Raw genomic sequence first — 13,417 nt, 5'->3', positions numbered from 1 at the left:
GAGGGAGATTGTAAGATGTGGGAACTAAGAAAGAATCGTAAGAAATAGTAAGAAACAGGATATTTGAAAAGTTACACGTTTGTGTGTGTGTGTGTGTGTGTGTGTGTGTGTGTGTGTGTGTGTGTGTGTGTGTGTGTGTGTGTGTGTGTGTGTGTGTGTGTGTGTGTGTGTGTGTGCGTAACTGTAATCATCCTGCACGCTCTCCGTACATAATGCATTCCTAAATTATTATTATTCATGTCATGGTGTGAAAGTCACGCTCAGTCTTGCTAAAGGCAGACTGAAGCAGAGAAGGTATTAAGCTGGCTTAAGGTTAGTTTAAGTTAAATGAATTTTAAGTACCAACAGATTAGGTTCTTACGTTAGATCAGGTAAAATTAGCCTTTTCTTGTAAAAATGTAAAAACTTTGGCCAGACTACTGCGGTCTTTGACCCAACGAGGGTCCTAGTCAAGCCAAACCTGCCATATTTTTACATTTTACACGATTTCATTATGTGATTGTAATTCTACCCTCAGAGTGAGTCAGATTAGTTAGATTAAAGTAGATTAGGTTAAGTTAGGATCAGTTAGGCTGACTTTAAGACATGGTTAGATTAAGTTTAATTAGACTGGGGTGTTCTCAGGTAGGGCATAGATGAGATAGATTGTCAATTGAGGCTAGAGTGAGCTAGGTGTGGTGAGGTATTGATGGGGCTGACCTGATGTGTGGAGGCGGGTGTCCTCCCACACTGACACAGGACAGGTCAAGCAGGGTGCCCGCGATCACTGGCTCCCTCAGGTCACTCTGGAATATTGGCCGTCCCGCTGACCCTGCAAGTTAAATCACATCATCAGTAACTCCTTCCCTTCGAGACTTCTCCATTAACCAGTTAGGGACTACTGTCGTCTATGAATGACTGAGACGGGTATTTTCGAAAATCAGTTAAGGGTACGTTCCCATGAGCTTTACGATTACGAGCCGGTAGGAAGAGGGTGGTACATTGAGTCCACAAGCAGCAACCTTTGACAGTAGCGGGTTAAGCTGAATAACATCGACTGGAGCTACCACAGGTAGAATCTGAAGAAGTCGTTGTGCTGAAACTGTTTATGGAAATTGTTTACAGTCCCTCCACCACAAGAGATGAACAATTCATGCTGATAACAATCACCTAATAGAGTCGTTGTAGCAACACCTGTAGGGTTGACTCAATCTAAAAATTACAAAAGAAAAAAAAACTCGACATGTATGTCTCCATACATAATTATTTTCATCTACCCACTTCTATCCTTGGTCAGATCTTCCACTTCCTCAACATCCACACCTCACCTTCTCACACACGCACCTCCCACATCTAGGCAAATCCACCCACTAAGTTTATTTTACTCATTAAATGAATGGAGGCGTGACTCATATGTGCTAGCCACTCTGATGATTACTTGCACACCTGTGTTTTTCCTTTTTGCAGCTCTTAAACTCTATTTATCCTGTGAATGATACTGGAAATAAGGTTACGATGATGAAGATGGAAATGATGTTGACGATGACAGTAATAACAATGATGAAGACGACAAGAATGATAAAGGTGACAAAGTTGGCACTGACATTTGATACTGATGATGACGATGAAGATAGTGACGACTGTGATGTCGATGACGATGACGATGTACTCCCAAATCTTATCCTACTTACTTATCTTCGAAAATTTACATAAAGGCTATTCACGTATACTCTACATTGTCCACCTCTCTCTCTCTCTCTCTCTCTCTCTCTCTCTCTCTCTCTCTCTCTCTCTCTCTCTCTCTCTCTCTCTCTCTCTCTCTCTCTCTCTCTCTCTCTCTCTCTCTCTCTCTCTCTCTCTCTCTCTCTCTCTCTCTCCTTATACCTGTACTCACTTATAACAGTAATGGTGATTGTCCTCCTCACCACCTTCTCCACGGCGGGGTTGAGGGCTCTACACTCCACCAACACCTCCCTCACCTCCTCGGCCGCACCCACGCCATCCACGCTGAGTGAGGAGGACGTCACCCACCCGCCAAACCTCTCACGGGCAACCACAGACCTGCTCTTCTCAACAACCTCACCTGTGAAAATGGAACTGGCTGTAATGTTATCGTATGAAGCAAGAATCCACTCTGCCCTTACCATTTGTAGAAGATAATTCATTATGGTGCCACTGTAAATAGGAGAGGAGCCACACTAATTTTATCACGTAGAGAAGACAACCTTTGTATTACCGTAAGCAAAAGTAAACCCATCTTTATTTTACCGTGTACAACAGAGAACCCTCCTTAACATTACTGCATACAGGAAGGAACCCACTTTATAATAATGTCATATAGATGGGAAAACACACTTTAATGATCCTGAGAGTCATTGAATAATACCCGTATCGTACACAGGAAAGGACTCGCTTAAATATTACTGCATGGAATAAAGATCCCACTTTTAATATTACGGCATACAGTAAAGAACCCAGTTATACATCACCACATATAGAAGAGAACCCAATTATACATCACCACATATAGACGAGAACCCAGTTATACATCATCACATACCGAAGAGAACCCAGTTATACATCACCACATACCGAACAGAACCCAGTTATACATCACCACATACCGAACAGAACCCAGTTATACATCACCACATACCGAACAGAACCCAGTTATACATCACCACATACCGAACAGAACCCAGTTATACATCACCACATACCGAACAGAACCCAGTTATACATCACCACATACCGAACAGAACCCAGTTATACATCACCACATACCGAACAGAACCCAGTTATACATCACCATATACCGAACAGAACCCAGTTATACATCACCATATACCGAACAGAACCCAGTTATACATCACCATATACCGAACAGAACCCAGTTATACATCACCATATACCGAACAGAACCCACCATCGCTGCATACATGAAAATACCCACCTTGCACTATCCACGTCACAGAGGCAGGAGGGTTAGAACGAGATGTCTCACAGGTAAGATTCAGCTGCCCCCCCGCCCGCACCTGAGCCGGCCCCCGCACCGTCACGCTGGAAGGGGCGTCTGCGGAAGGGAGGGGGAGACTGTTACATATTTATAGAGATTGATTTATTTAGGCTTTACCTATATGTGCCAGTTACCACAAATAGGTTCATTTGCGCGCGCACACACACACACACACACACACACACACACACACACACACACACACACACACACACACACACATTGGGAAACTGATATACACATTAAGAGCTAAACATAATGCTTAGATAAATAGGTCGCTACAGACAGACTGATAGATACAGACAGGCAGATAGATGGATACAGTCTACCAAATTTTGTGCAACTCAGAAGAGAATTTTCAAACTCCAACGGCTGGATAAAGCTTTCATTAACCCTTTAGTGGGAGAAGTCATTTATAAATTGCATAAAATCGTCTGCAAGTGGCAAGAATAAACCGAAGTATCTATCAACGTAATGAAAGAGTTCAGGTACATACTCGCAGAAAGCTAAAGAGTACCTAATTAATGTGAACGTAATGTATACTGCCACTGCGGCTTGTATGAGGCTGTGCGCGGGGTTCTTTGAGTCTGTTCGGTTTCATGTTGAATAAGCTCATGTGGTGTCAGCGAGAATAAAATAATCCGAGCGTTTGTGATCGCTGATAGTGCTGTACACCTGCATCACGCCAGCATAAGAGTTTGCCAACGTAACTGCCAGAAAACAACAATCGAAATGGCCTAGTGTTTTTCTTGCATGATCTATTTTGCAACAAGTTGACCCTGTTATCAGTTTAGGCCACTCCAGGTTAATCCCAATTCATTCAAGTTATTTTACGTCCAGTAAACCTCAGTTGGATTTATGTAGGAGTATAGGGCTTACTTCGCGAAAGATTGGGATTCCTTGGGGAGCGGTGGGAAGGTGTGGTACAAGATTTCACTTTTGAAATTCTATAGCGGGAGAGGGGGAAGTGGAAGAAAAGGGACGGATTTGGCAGAGAGGAATGTGAGTGATGGTGATGGACGGTGGACAGTGAGACAAGGCATGTGTAATATACGAGTATACTCTGTGAGGACAGAAGTAACCACAGGTTGGTTAGTGTGGGCATAATGATGGTAGGTAAAAATAAAAGATTCGTCAAGCAACTACGGAAGTACACACCTCCTTTATACGAGTATACCTAGCTTCTTGTGACACAGGTATTAATAAGACAGTGCACTGCATACTGTAGAGTAAGAACTACCTGCCAAAATTGCACAAAGAGTAGTGGTGAGTGAGGACTTACAGTATACGGAGAGTGTGAGATTTTGTGTGAGGGGTTGCTTGAGTAGATCGCTGGTCACCTCACACGAGTACTGTGCACCGTCTTCCTCTTCTGTCACCACCATCTCGTGCTCGTTCACAACACCCGCACGGTTTTCTCCCTCCTCTCTCCTTCTGGTTTGTTTTCTCCCCTCTGCTGCATTTTCTCTCCTTCCCTCCCTTCCATTGTCTTTCTTTCCTTCCCCTCCGTTAACTCTTCTTTCCTCTTCTTCATGCGCTTCTCTCCCTACCTCTGCATTCACTCCTTTGCCTTCTTTTCCATATCGTTTCCTCTCTGTTCCAAGTTTTCCTGACAATCCCCACTTTTCACTCTTGCTAATATTAAAGTATTTCTTTCCATTCTCCTCCTCCGTTCCGTTTACAAGTTCTCTTCGTGTTCCTAGCTCGTTCATGATCTTTTCATGACTTTTCTCCTTTTGCATCCACTTCCCATTTTGTTTTAACTTTGCTTCCTGAATCTTCTTCTTCCCTAAATCCCACTTTTCAATTGTTGCACTTTGTTGTTTTCGGCTTTGTTTCAGCTTATTATCGTTTAGCCACTTCATTCTATTCTCTTCCTCCCTCTGCCACGTGTCAGACTCCTCTACTGAACCAGATATTAGACTGTCATTGTTCTTGATTTCTGCCCTCAGTGAGTTTTTATCATAAGGATCATCCAGGAAAGCCAGCTCGCTGTCACTTATGATACTATCACCACTTACATTACTGGCTTCCCTGGCCTCCCTGTTAAGCACCATGCCTGTCCTATTAAGTAATTCTGATGATGGCACTGAATATGAATCATGTGGATCATCTAAGAGAGGGAAATCACTCCTAGTTTCGGTACCAGCACCATTATCCATTCTGGCTTTGCTGACTCTCCTGCCGCGCAGTTCCCTCAGTGATCTTGTCTCCTCCCTGGCGTCTGAATTGCTCCTGCGCAGCTGGTACATCTGGCTAGGGTGGAGTGTGGATGAGGTGTCGTCTATCAGTTGTCCATTGCGGTACCAGAGAACCCAAGGCCGCGGGTTGCCCCCCAGTGAGGTGCAAGTGAGGGTGCGACGCTCCCCAGCCACCATCACCTCACCTGGGTTGTATCCACTCACGACTGGCGGCCCAGGAGGGTCTGTAATTAGTGATTCATGCTTATTACTCACCTATACTGTATAGACATTAACATTTTCATAAGGTTAATTAGGAAACACGTGCCTCAGTACTCTGTATTGTAGGACACAGTAACACCTAGTTATATGTAATGAAGCTGTTGGTGTTCGCGGTGGTGCCTCTGATTTAGTCACATGTAATGCAGCTGTTGCTTTTATTGGTGGTGTCCCTGATTCCTGTTGACATGGAAACAATGGACTGCAGAAATCTGGCCACTTCAGTCAAGCGTTTCAAGAGATATTTTGTTGAGATTGTATTGAAGGTTTGTGTTGTACGAGTAAGGCGCATGATGGCAATAAGTGCGTTGTTGAGTGCCGGATGACATTACCATTAGAACAGTGGGTGTTGTGAGAGTAAGAAGCATGATATGAATGTATGTTGGGTGACATTGCAATGAAGGCAGTGTGTGCTGCGAGAATGAGGTGCATGAAGTGAGTGTGTTGTGTGTGTGAGAGGTGGTATTCAAGTGTGTGCTGTAAGAGTGAGGTGTATGAATGAGTATAGCATTACAGTGACAGCAGTGTGTACTGCGAAAATGAGGTGCATGAAATGAGTGTGTTGTGTGTGGGGGGACTGTGGGGTGGCATTACAGTCACAGCAGTGTGTGGTGTAAGAGTGAGGTGCGTGAAATGAGTACGTGTGGGATGGCACTACGACTGAGGTACATGAAATGACTGTTGTGCGTGAGGGATGGCATAATAGTGAGGGCAGAGTGGACTGTGTGAACCGTACTGGTGTTGGTAGTGAAGCAAGAAAAAACAGTAACTTGTGTTAAAGATTTTGACCCTGGATAGGTAACCTTTCTTTTTTTTTATCACATTAGGTAACCCGGGGTCACGCAGACCTCGAGGAAAAAATTAAAAAAAGGAAATTACTTCCGTTTGATTTACTGGACTATGCTTGAACAGACAAATAATTCAAGCCATTTTCTTTCATTGAGATTTAAAAAAAAAAAAAGTTTAAATGAAAAAATGTTTTTTAAAAATTTTTGAAAAAAGTGCAAAATCTTGTATATGCAAATTTTAACCTTAACCCTAACAAAACTGAAAGCTAATATCTTAATCTCTTGGGTCATCTGCTGTAGACCGATGTTGGGACTTCCTGTAAACAAATGGAGAAACGCAGGAAGTGAAAATTAACTGCACACAAGGAACGACCAATGACCTAACATGTTAGGTAGCCTGGGATCTGACAGACCCCAATGGCTCTAGAATGCAAGATCAGAGCCAGTTCCAAGAATGACTCCATCACCCCCATGAAGGACTTCACTAGTCAGGAAAGTAGACGGAAGGACAGATCCCTTGGCTTTAATTTCATATGTATAAAAGATAATTTTCAGGGCCTGGGATCTGGGAGACCCCAGATTACCCAGGTAACCTGTGACTGTAATATATATCAGATGACAAATTAATGTAATAATAATAGGAAAGCATGGAAATAAGCAAAAGATAATAATCATCCAAGAAATATATAAAAGACAAGAAATTACAATAAATTAACCAACAAAGGGGTCAACAGAAAAATATGTATAACCTTCAAACTCTTCAACAACAACTTACGCAGGACAGAGAGTGTGACGGAATCAGTGAGTGGCGTTGCAGCAGTGTGGTGTAGAGTGGCGTTGGTTAGGGCGGGGTGGTGCGCCAGGCAGGTGTATGTGGTGTGGTCGTCTGACGGGCTGGTTTCTATCACCAGTCGGCTCCTCACACTCCATCTCCGGGACTTGGCGGATTCTTCTATGATGTCCACTTGATTTTCTGTGAAATAAGTAGATAGATTAGGTAGACAGATAGTTAGCAGTAGACACATAGCTTAGATAAATAGATTAGATAGACAGATAGATTATAAATACTGAATTGCAACGATCAGCTTGTTTATGCCTAACGAGAGGTGGGCTTTAAGGGCCAGATGATTCATACGATTAAGGATTTCCGTCGCAAGAGAAGTGACACGCCCCCACCCTGTGCTAGACAGACAGGTACACGCGTGAGAAACATTTGGAGTGTTGGATGGGAAGGATATGTGGAATATGTTTATTTGGAGAAGCAGCATTTATAACAGAGTGAATGAATCTGTATATATCCTCGAGGAATCCTGGACAGGGTGAGAACACATGTAGAGATATACTACTGCCCTCTCTTAAATGTCTGCACCCGTGTGAGATTAAACGCAGGTTTCGGTATGTTGGAAGGTCGGCACACACGCTCGGCCAATCTGACCACTGGAGACTCAGATAGATAACATGGTATACATACATACGTACATATATGCATACACACACATATATATACATACTTACATACATTCAGATACTGTACACCCTGTATGTATATTTACATACATATCAAATTGCTTTGATGTAGATAGTACATACTACAGTCGGAAGACGTGTGCATTGATGAGTTTGCTTTTTCCTGTTTTGGGGCCCCACCCCGCTGGAACGGGTAACGGTGATAATGTTGAACTAACCCACGTTGAAAATGATGTAAAACAACAAGTGACTTACCTTGTGGTATGGGCGTGCCTGCCCTGGTCCATGATATGGCGGCTGGTGGCCTGGCGGGGCTGACCAGACACTCGAGGGTGATCACCGTGCCTGCCTCCACCTCCACCACACCACCATCGCCCCAGCCCACAACACGCACACTGCTCGGAGCAACTGAAATAACATTATAGGTGTCAGGTACGAATACAACACATCATTTCAGACTAATAATCTGTCGTACTATATAAATCATCCGCTTACTAAATGTAGTGACTGTACACTGAGTCGTAAGTCAAATAGTTTCCTGTGGCCCATTAGTCTCAATAACCCCTCAAATTGTCTGAGGAACATCTACGTATTTTACTCTGCTAATATCGTTCCATTTTCTCAGCTGAGAGAAATTCGACACAGACCAAGGGCAAATAACCTCACAAGCACTGGCATTTATCCCTCCACTTCGAGAGGGCCTCCCTGAATTTAATAAACTAGCCTGTTGTTAACACGAATAAAAAAGTATTCTATGCAGTTTAAGGAAGGAGGAAACCTATTTTTAATACCTTAAGCCAAATTGCTACTGTATGTTTTGAGTTGAATTACATCGTCCGAAGGTAGTCACCAAAAAAAAAAAAAAAAAAAAAAAAAAAAAAGCGTCACCTTATTAAAGAGGTTAAAAGGAGAGAGATTTTTTTTTTTTCATATTCGGGAGAAGGATCAAAGGGTGTCCCATTAACATATCACCGACACCACCACCACCACCACCACTACCACCACCGCCACCATCATCATCATCATCACATCATAATCATCATAACCTGATCTCATTATAACCAATGGGGTGAGGAAGGTTTAGAAACAGGAAAAACGAACAAAACACCAAAATTTAGCTAAGTATCATTAGAGCGCCAAAAGAAAATGGACCATATTTACATTCATTAATTATTCAAGGCCAGTTTGAAAGAGAGAGAGAGAGAGAGAGAGAGAGAGAGAGAGTACGAAATTATCATTTCGATTCTTTTCCTTCGCCACCCATCACCCTCTTCAGATGCAAATTTCTCTCTCTCTCTCTCTCTCTCTCTCTCTCTCTCTCTCTCTCTCTCTCTCTCTCTCTCTCTATCTATCTATCTATCTATCTATCTATCTATCTATCTATCTGTCTATCTATCTATCTACCTATCTATCTATTTCTATCTTATGTACTTCCCACTCTATTCTTTCTCCTTATTCTCAGTCTACCTCTCCTTCCCCACCTCTGTCTCGATCTGTTCCTCATTTCATACACTCCTCACAATATCATCCGCCTTCATTCTCACAACATTCTTGGTCTATCTCTCCTTTCAACCTCACACTCTCCCATCGCGTCCCTACTCGTCGTTCTTAGCCTGCTTCTCCTTCTACTCACCTGCCCTGCTCTCGTACATCCTTTTATATGTTCTCTCACCGTCTCCCACCACTTCGTTCTTTCGTTCCTCTACCTAATTCTCGGTCTACTTCTGTTCATCTCGCACTGTTCCTTCATTTCATTCTCGGTCTTCCTGTCCTATTCATATATTCCACTTTCATACTCTCTCTTGGCTTTTCCCCTCAACCTCGTTCTTGGTCTGCCTATCCTTCCCCCACCTGGTTTTCGCTGTATCTCTGCTCCCTCCATCTTTTTCTTGGCATACCTCTACTCCCTCCAGCTTGTTTTCGGCCCATCTTCCCAGTCGCTTGAACCCCCTTGCACATTTCCTACCTTCCTCCTCCATGTTCTTCTCGGCCTACCTCTCGTCTCAGGCACCTAGTTCTTACATTAACTTAATTACTCCTTCTTCGCCTCGTTTTCAGCCCCTCCTGCTCACATACTGCACATTACTTTTATTTTTCCTCTGACACGTTCCCCGACCTTTTCCCTCAGCTTAGATTGTGGTCAGTTTCTGCTTACCAGTGACTGTCACATTAGCAGCAGCCCATATCGGAGGTGTGTTGTCCGTGGGTCCCACCTGACACTGATACTCCCCGTCCTCCTGCAATGTGGCGCCCGTGATCACAAGGTGGTGTTCCCCAAGGCTGGGGTCACCCGCGTATCGAAATCTTGGATATCCAGGCACATCGCGTTCAAATCCTGCAGTAAAATGAGAGCAGTTACAAGTTAGACTAAGCTCGGTTTAGATAACTGAAATACGTATATGAAATTGTGCTAAATAAATAACAAAGTAAATTTTAAGAGGTGCTCTCCGCGGCTCAGATCCCCTTTGTCTTTTAGACTCGGGTAGCCGAACGCAAAGCATTCAACTCTTGGAGTAGAGAAAGTCAAGTTAAAAGTTACATCAGTTTAGTGGAGACGTAGCCAAGTGGTTAAACAATTGTTCTGCTATCCCAAAGGATGTCCATTTGGTTCCATGCTGAGGAAAGGAATAGTCCGAGGCGCTTTATTTGCATTTTTAGTTAGTTCTTTTTACGGGGTGGGGCACTAACCCACCACCAACCCTTTTAGTCGCCTCGTACGACAAGCAGGGATACTGGGGGAGTATTCTTGAAACCCCCCTACCCCCAGGTTTTAATTTCGTTAAAACAGACTTTGCTTATCTCCACAACACTTACCAAGTTAAAAACATCCTTATCATTCAACATTATATCAGTCTTGAGTGACCCACCTTCAGTATGTATTCGACAAAGCTAATAAAATGTCAGTTCAGTATTTTTTAATTTAGATAATAAAAATATCAGGAATCTAAAACAACACACTGCACTATAAACAAACCGAGAGCGAATCCATCCTTTGTCCACTGCGCCTTGCCCTGCTGGTTCTCCACAATGCAGGAGAGGAACACGTCTCCCCCAGCCGACACCACCACACTTTCCGGCACCACACTGAACCTCTGACCTCCACAAGCACACCCTACCAAGTACAGAGATATTAGGAGTACTGTCATAGTAGTAGTAGTAGTAGTAGCAGGATGGGGAGGAGGAGGAGGAGGAGAAGGAAGAAGAGTTACCAGTATATGAGTTGCCTAGTTGTATAAGTATCCCACCACTGTCACCAACACTCTCCTTGAAACCACGATGAACTTATGAACACCACTTACAGTAAGTACTTTGCTATGTAGTATACACGTAGTAGTAGCAGTAGTGGTGGTGGTGGTAGTAGTAGTAGTAGTGGTAGTAGTAGTAGTAGTGGTACTAGTAGTAGTAGTAGTAGTAGTAGTATAACTTACTGATACATTTTTTTTTTTTTTTAATGTTGGTGGAGGCGCCCACCATCCACTCACTCGATGTGGTGCTGACTTCAGGTGACTCTGCATTGAATAGCAAGCCAGAAAACCATTGACTATGCTGGATGGTAACCATATAATCAAATGACGCCTGATGATCTAGTGCGTTAAGAGCCCTAAGTGAATGGGGCCCGCAAGGTTCATCTGAGTTGTCTGCCCAGTAGACTGCAAGCTGAAGTTACCCCCGTCCTGCAGTCAACCTTCCCCTTTACCAGACTTACGATTTTCATGTCACTTCAGGCTTTGTTGCGCCTTGTTCCTGACGATTTATATTACATATCACAGCTCATTCTTCTCGTGCATTTTAATTATCTTCTTACATCGAAGCAGATTGCATAAATAGCATACAAGATAATGATGTACCAATCATAGAAATGATTGGTACATCATTATCTGGTCTAAAATTACCCTCTGTCTATCATGGTTGCTGGGTTGTAAGAATACAGTAGCACTAAAATGCCATGATTATCACGAAAAAGTGCAGCTGAAAGGATGCAGAGCCATAATATTGTCTTTTTCTGCCACCGAGCTAGGTATAATAAGCTGCGGAAAAAACAAATGTCTACGAATAGTTAAAGTAAAAAGAATATAGCAAAGAAATGATAGAGAGCTTCCTAAAATGACGAAAACACGGGCTCAAACAACTTCACTCCTCATCTCCTCGCACACTGCATCATTCGCCATCAAATGCCGTGGACGTGTACAGGTAAAGCTCAAAGGGACTAGAGTCCCCTGTCCCTTTGCCCTGTCGGTTACAAAGTGCCCTCTTACACATCGTCGTCGTCAGGTACTTTGAATAGTAGCCGGCAAGAGGCATGCTCTGGTTTTAGCAATAGCCCCTGCCCCTAAAATTATCTGTGCACACCGCTGACACAAGCCCCAGACGGTTCACAATCAATACCTCCTTTTCTCAGAACCACTTCTCTCCAAACTGCACGCGCCCACACGCCCCTAACCCCGTCACTTCAAGAAGTCCTTTCTAAGTAATCGTCTGAAGCTAGGACGGATGAAAATAAGAAAAATCGTTCTCGTGATGAGGAGGCTAAAAGAAGTTCTGACTCATTACGTAGGCGAGACGTCTCCCAAGTTGAATGAAATGGTAGCAGGAATTAATTTAATATGGTAGCCATCGTAGACATGGTGGCAAGACACGGCAAATCACTATTTTCATTAACGTTATTATAACTCACCACACCAATGGTGAGATATATTGCTCATGTCAGTATTATTATTATTATAACTCATCACACCAGTAGTGAGTTATATTGTTCTTGCCACTGTTATACCTATTATTATTATTATTATTATTATTATTATTATTATTATTTCTTACGAAGAAATAAATTTCTCGTATTCACTCTATTTCAAAGTTACGGCCATCATACTTGGCCATCTGAGTCCCCCAGCTGGTGGCTTCATATGACGCAGTATCATCCAGTTCCCAGTACAGTACTGGTTTTCCAGTTACATCCAAAAACCTTAAATAATAGTCTATTCGCTGATGCTCAGAAACCGCTAAAGGTGCAGACTTGAAATTGTTGTTGCCCATTTGGGCCAGTAGTTTCTGAGATCGCCTTGGGTCAATGGAGAGTAGCTGGGGATCATTGAGTGCACAATTTAAAAAACAAGAAAGAATTGAGCTACAATCACCAAACTTGGTACATTTATTGAACTTGATATGTTGTGCAAGGCTACCAAGTATGAATGGCCTTGACCCAAAACTCAAGGCCACAGCCAAGGTCAAAATTCAAAAATTTGCTTATTTTAATGTACAGTACTGCGATCACATGCAGAAGACGGATGACCTTGTCATATGGTGAGTTACTGAAATTGCTAATGGCAATTTCCATTTTCTAATTATTATTATTATTTATTATTATTATTATTATTATTATTATTATTATTATTATTATTATTATTATTATTATTATCCTTTCTAACGAAGAAGCAAATTTCTTGTATTCACTCAATTTCAAAGCTATAGCCATTATACTTGGCCATCTGAGTCCCCCAGCTGGCGGCTTCATATGACCCAGTATCATCCAGTTCCTAGAACTGGTTTTCCAGTTAAATCCAAAAATCTATAATAATAGTCTATTCACGGATTCTCGGAAACCGCTAAAGGTACAGACTTGAAATTTTTGTGGGACAGCCAAGATCCGAGAGCAGGTTTGAAATGACTATGGGCCCATTTGGGCCAGTTGTTTCTGAGATAGCCCAGGG

The 13,417-nt window shown here is 42.7% G+C and overlaps 1 protein-coding gene across 1 annotated transcript in view; it reads right to left on the bottom strand.

Moving 5' to 3' along the window:
• Window positions 1-10,855, bottom strand: part of LOC145407248 (uncharacterized) — a 31,394-nt gene extending 20,539 nt beyond the window's left edge. Inside the window, exons 1-9 of the mRNA XM_080278281.1 lie at window positions 10,684-10,855; window positions 9,865-10,044; window positions 7,965-8,117; window positions 7,018-7,215; window positions 4,619-5,420; window positions 4,278-4,426; window positions 2,933-3,052; window positions 1,874-2,062; window positions 700-811 (exon numbers count right to left, since the gene is read on the bottom strand). Coding sequence (XP_080134407.1) covers window positions 700-811; window positions 1,874-2,062; window positions 2,933-3,052; window positions 4,278-4,426; window positions 4,619-5,420; window positions 7,018-7,215; window positions 7,965-8,117; window positions 9,865-10,044; window positions 10,684-10,855 — 2,075 coding nt within the window. The remainder of the gene's footprint in view (window positions 1-699; window positions 812-1,873; window positions 2,063-2,932; window positions 3,053-4,277; window positions 4,427-4,618; window positions 5,421-7,017; window positions 7,216-7,964; window positions 8,118-9,864; window positions 10,045-10,683) is intronic.
• Window positions 10,856-13,417: the final 2,562 nt, after the last annotated feature.

Source organism: Coenobita brevimanus, chromosome 72 (assembly GCF_032717465.1).
Source record: "Coenobita brevimanus isolate Jiangsu-jjx chromosome 72, ASM3271746v2, whole genome shotgun sequence".
NCBI classification, from domain to species: domain Eukaryota; kingdom Metazoa; phylum Arthropoda; class Malacostraca; order Decapoda; family Coenobitidae; genus Coenobita; species Coenobita brevimanus.
Note: the sequence above shows the minus strand (reverse complement) of the source record. Positions and strands in the feature narration are given on the sequence as shown.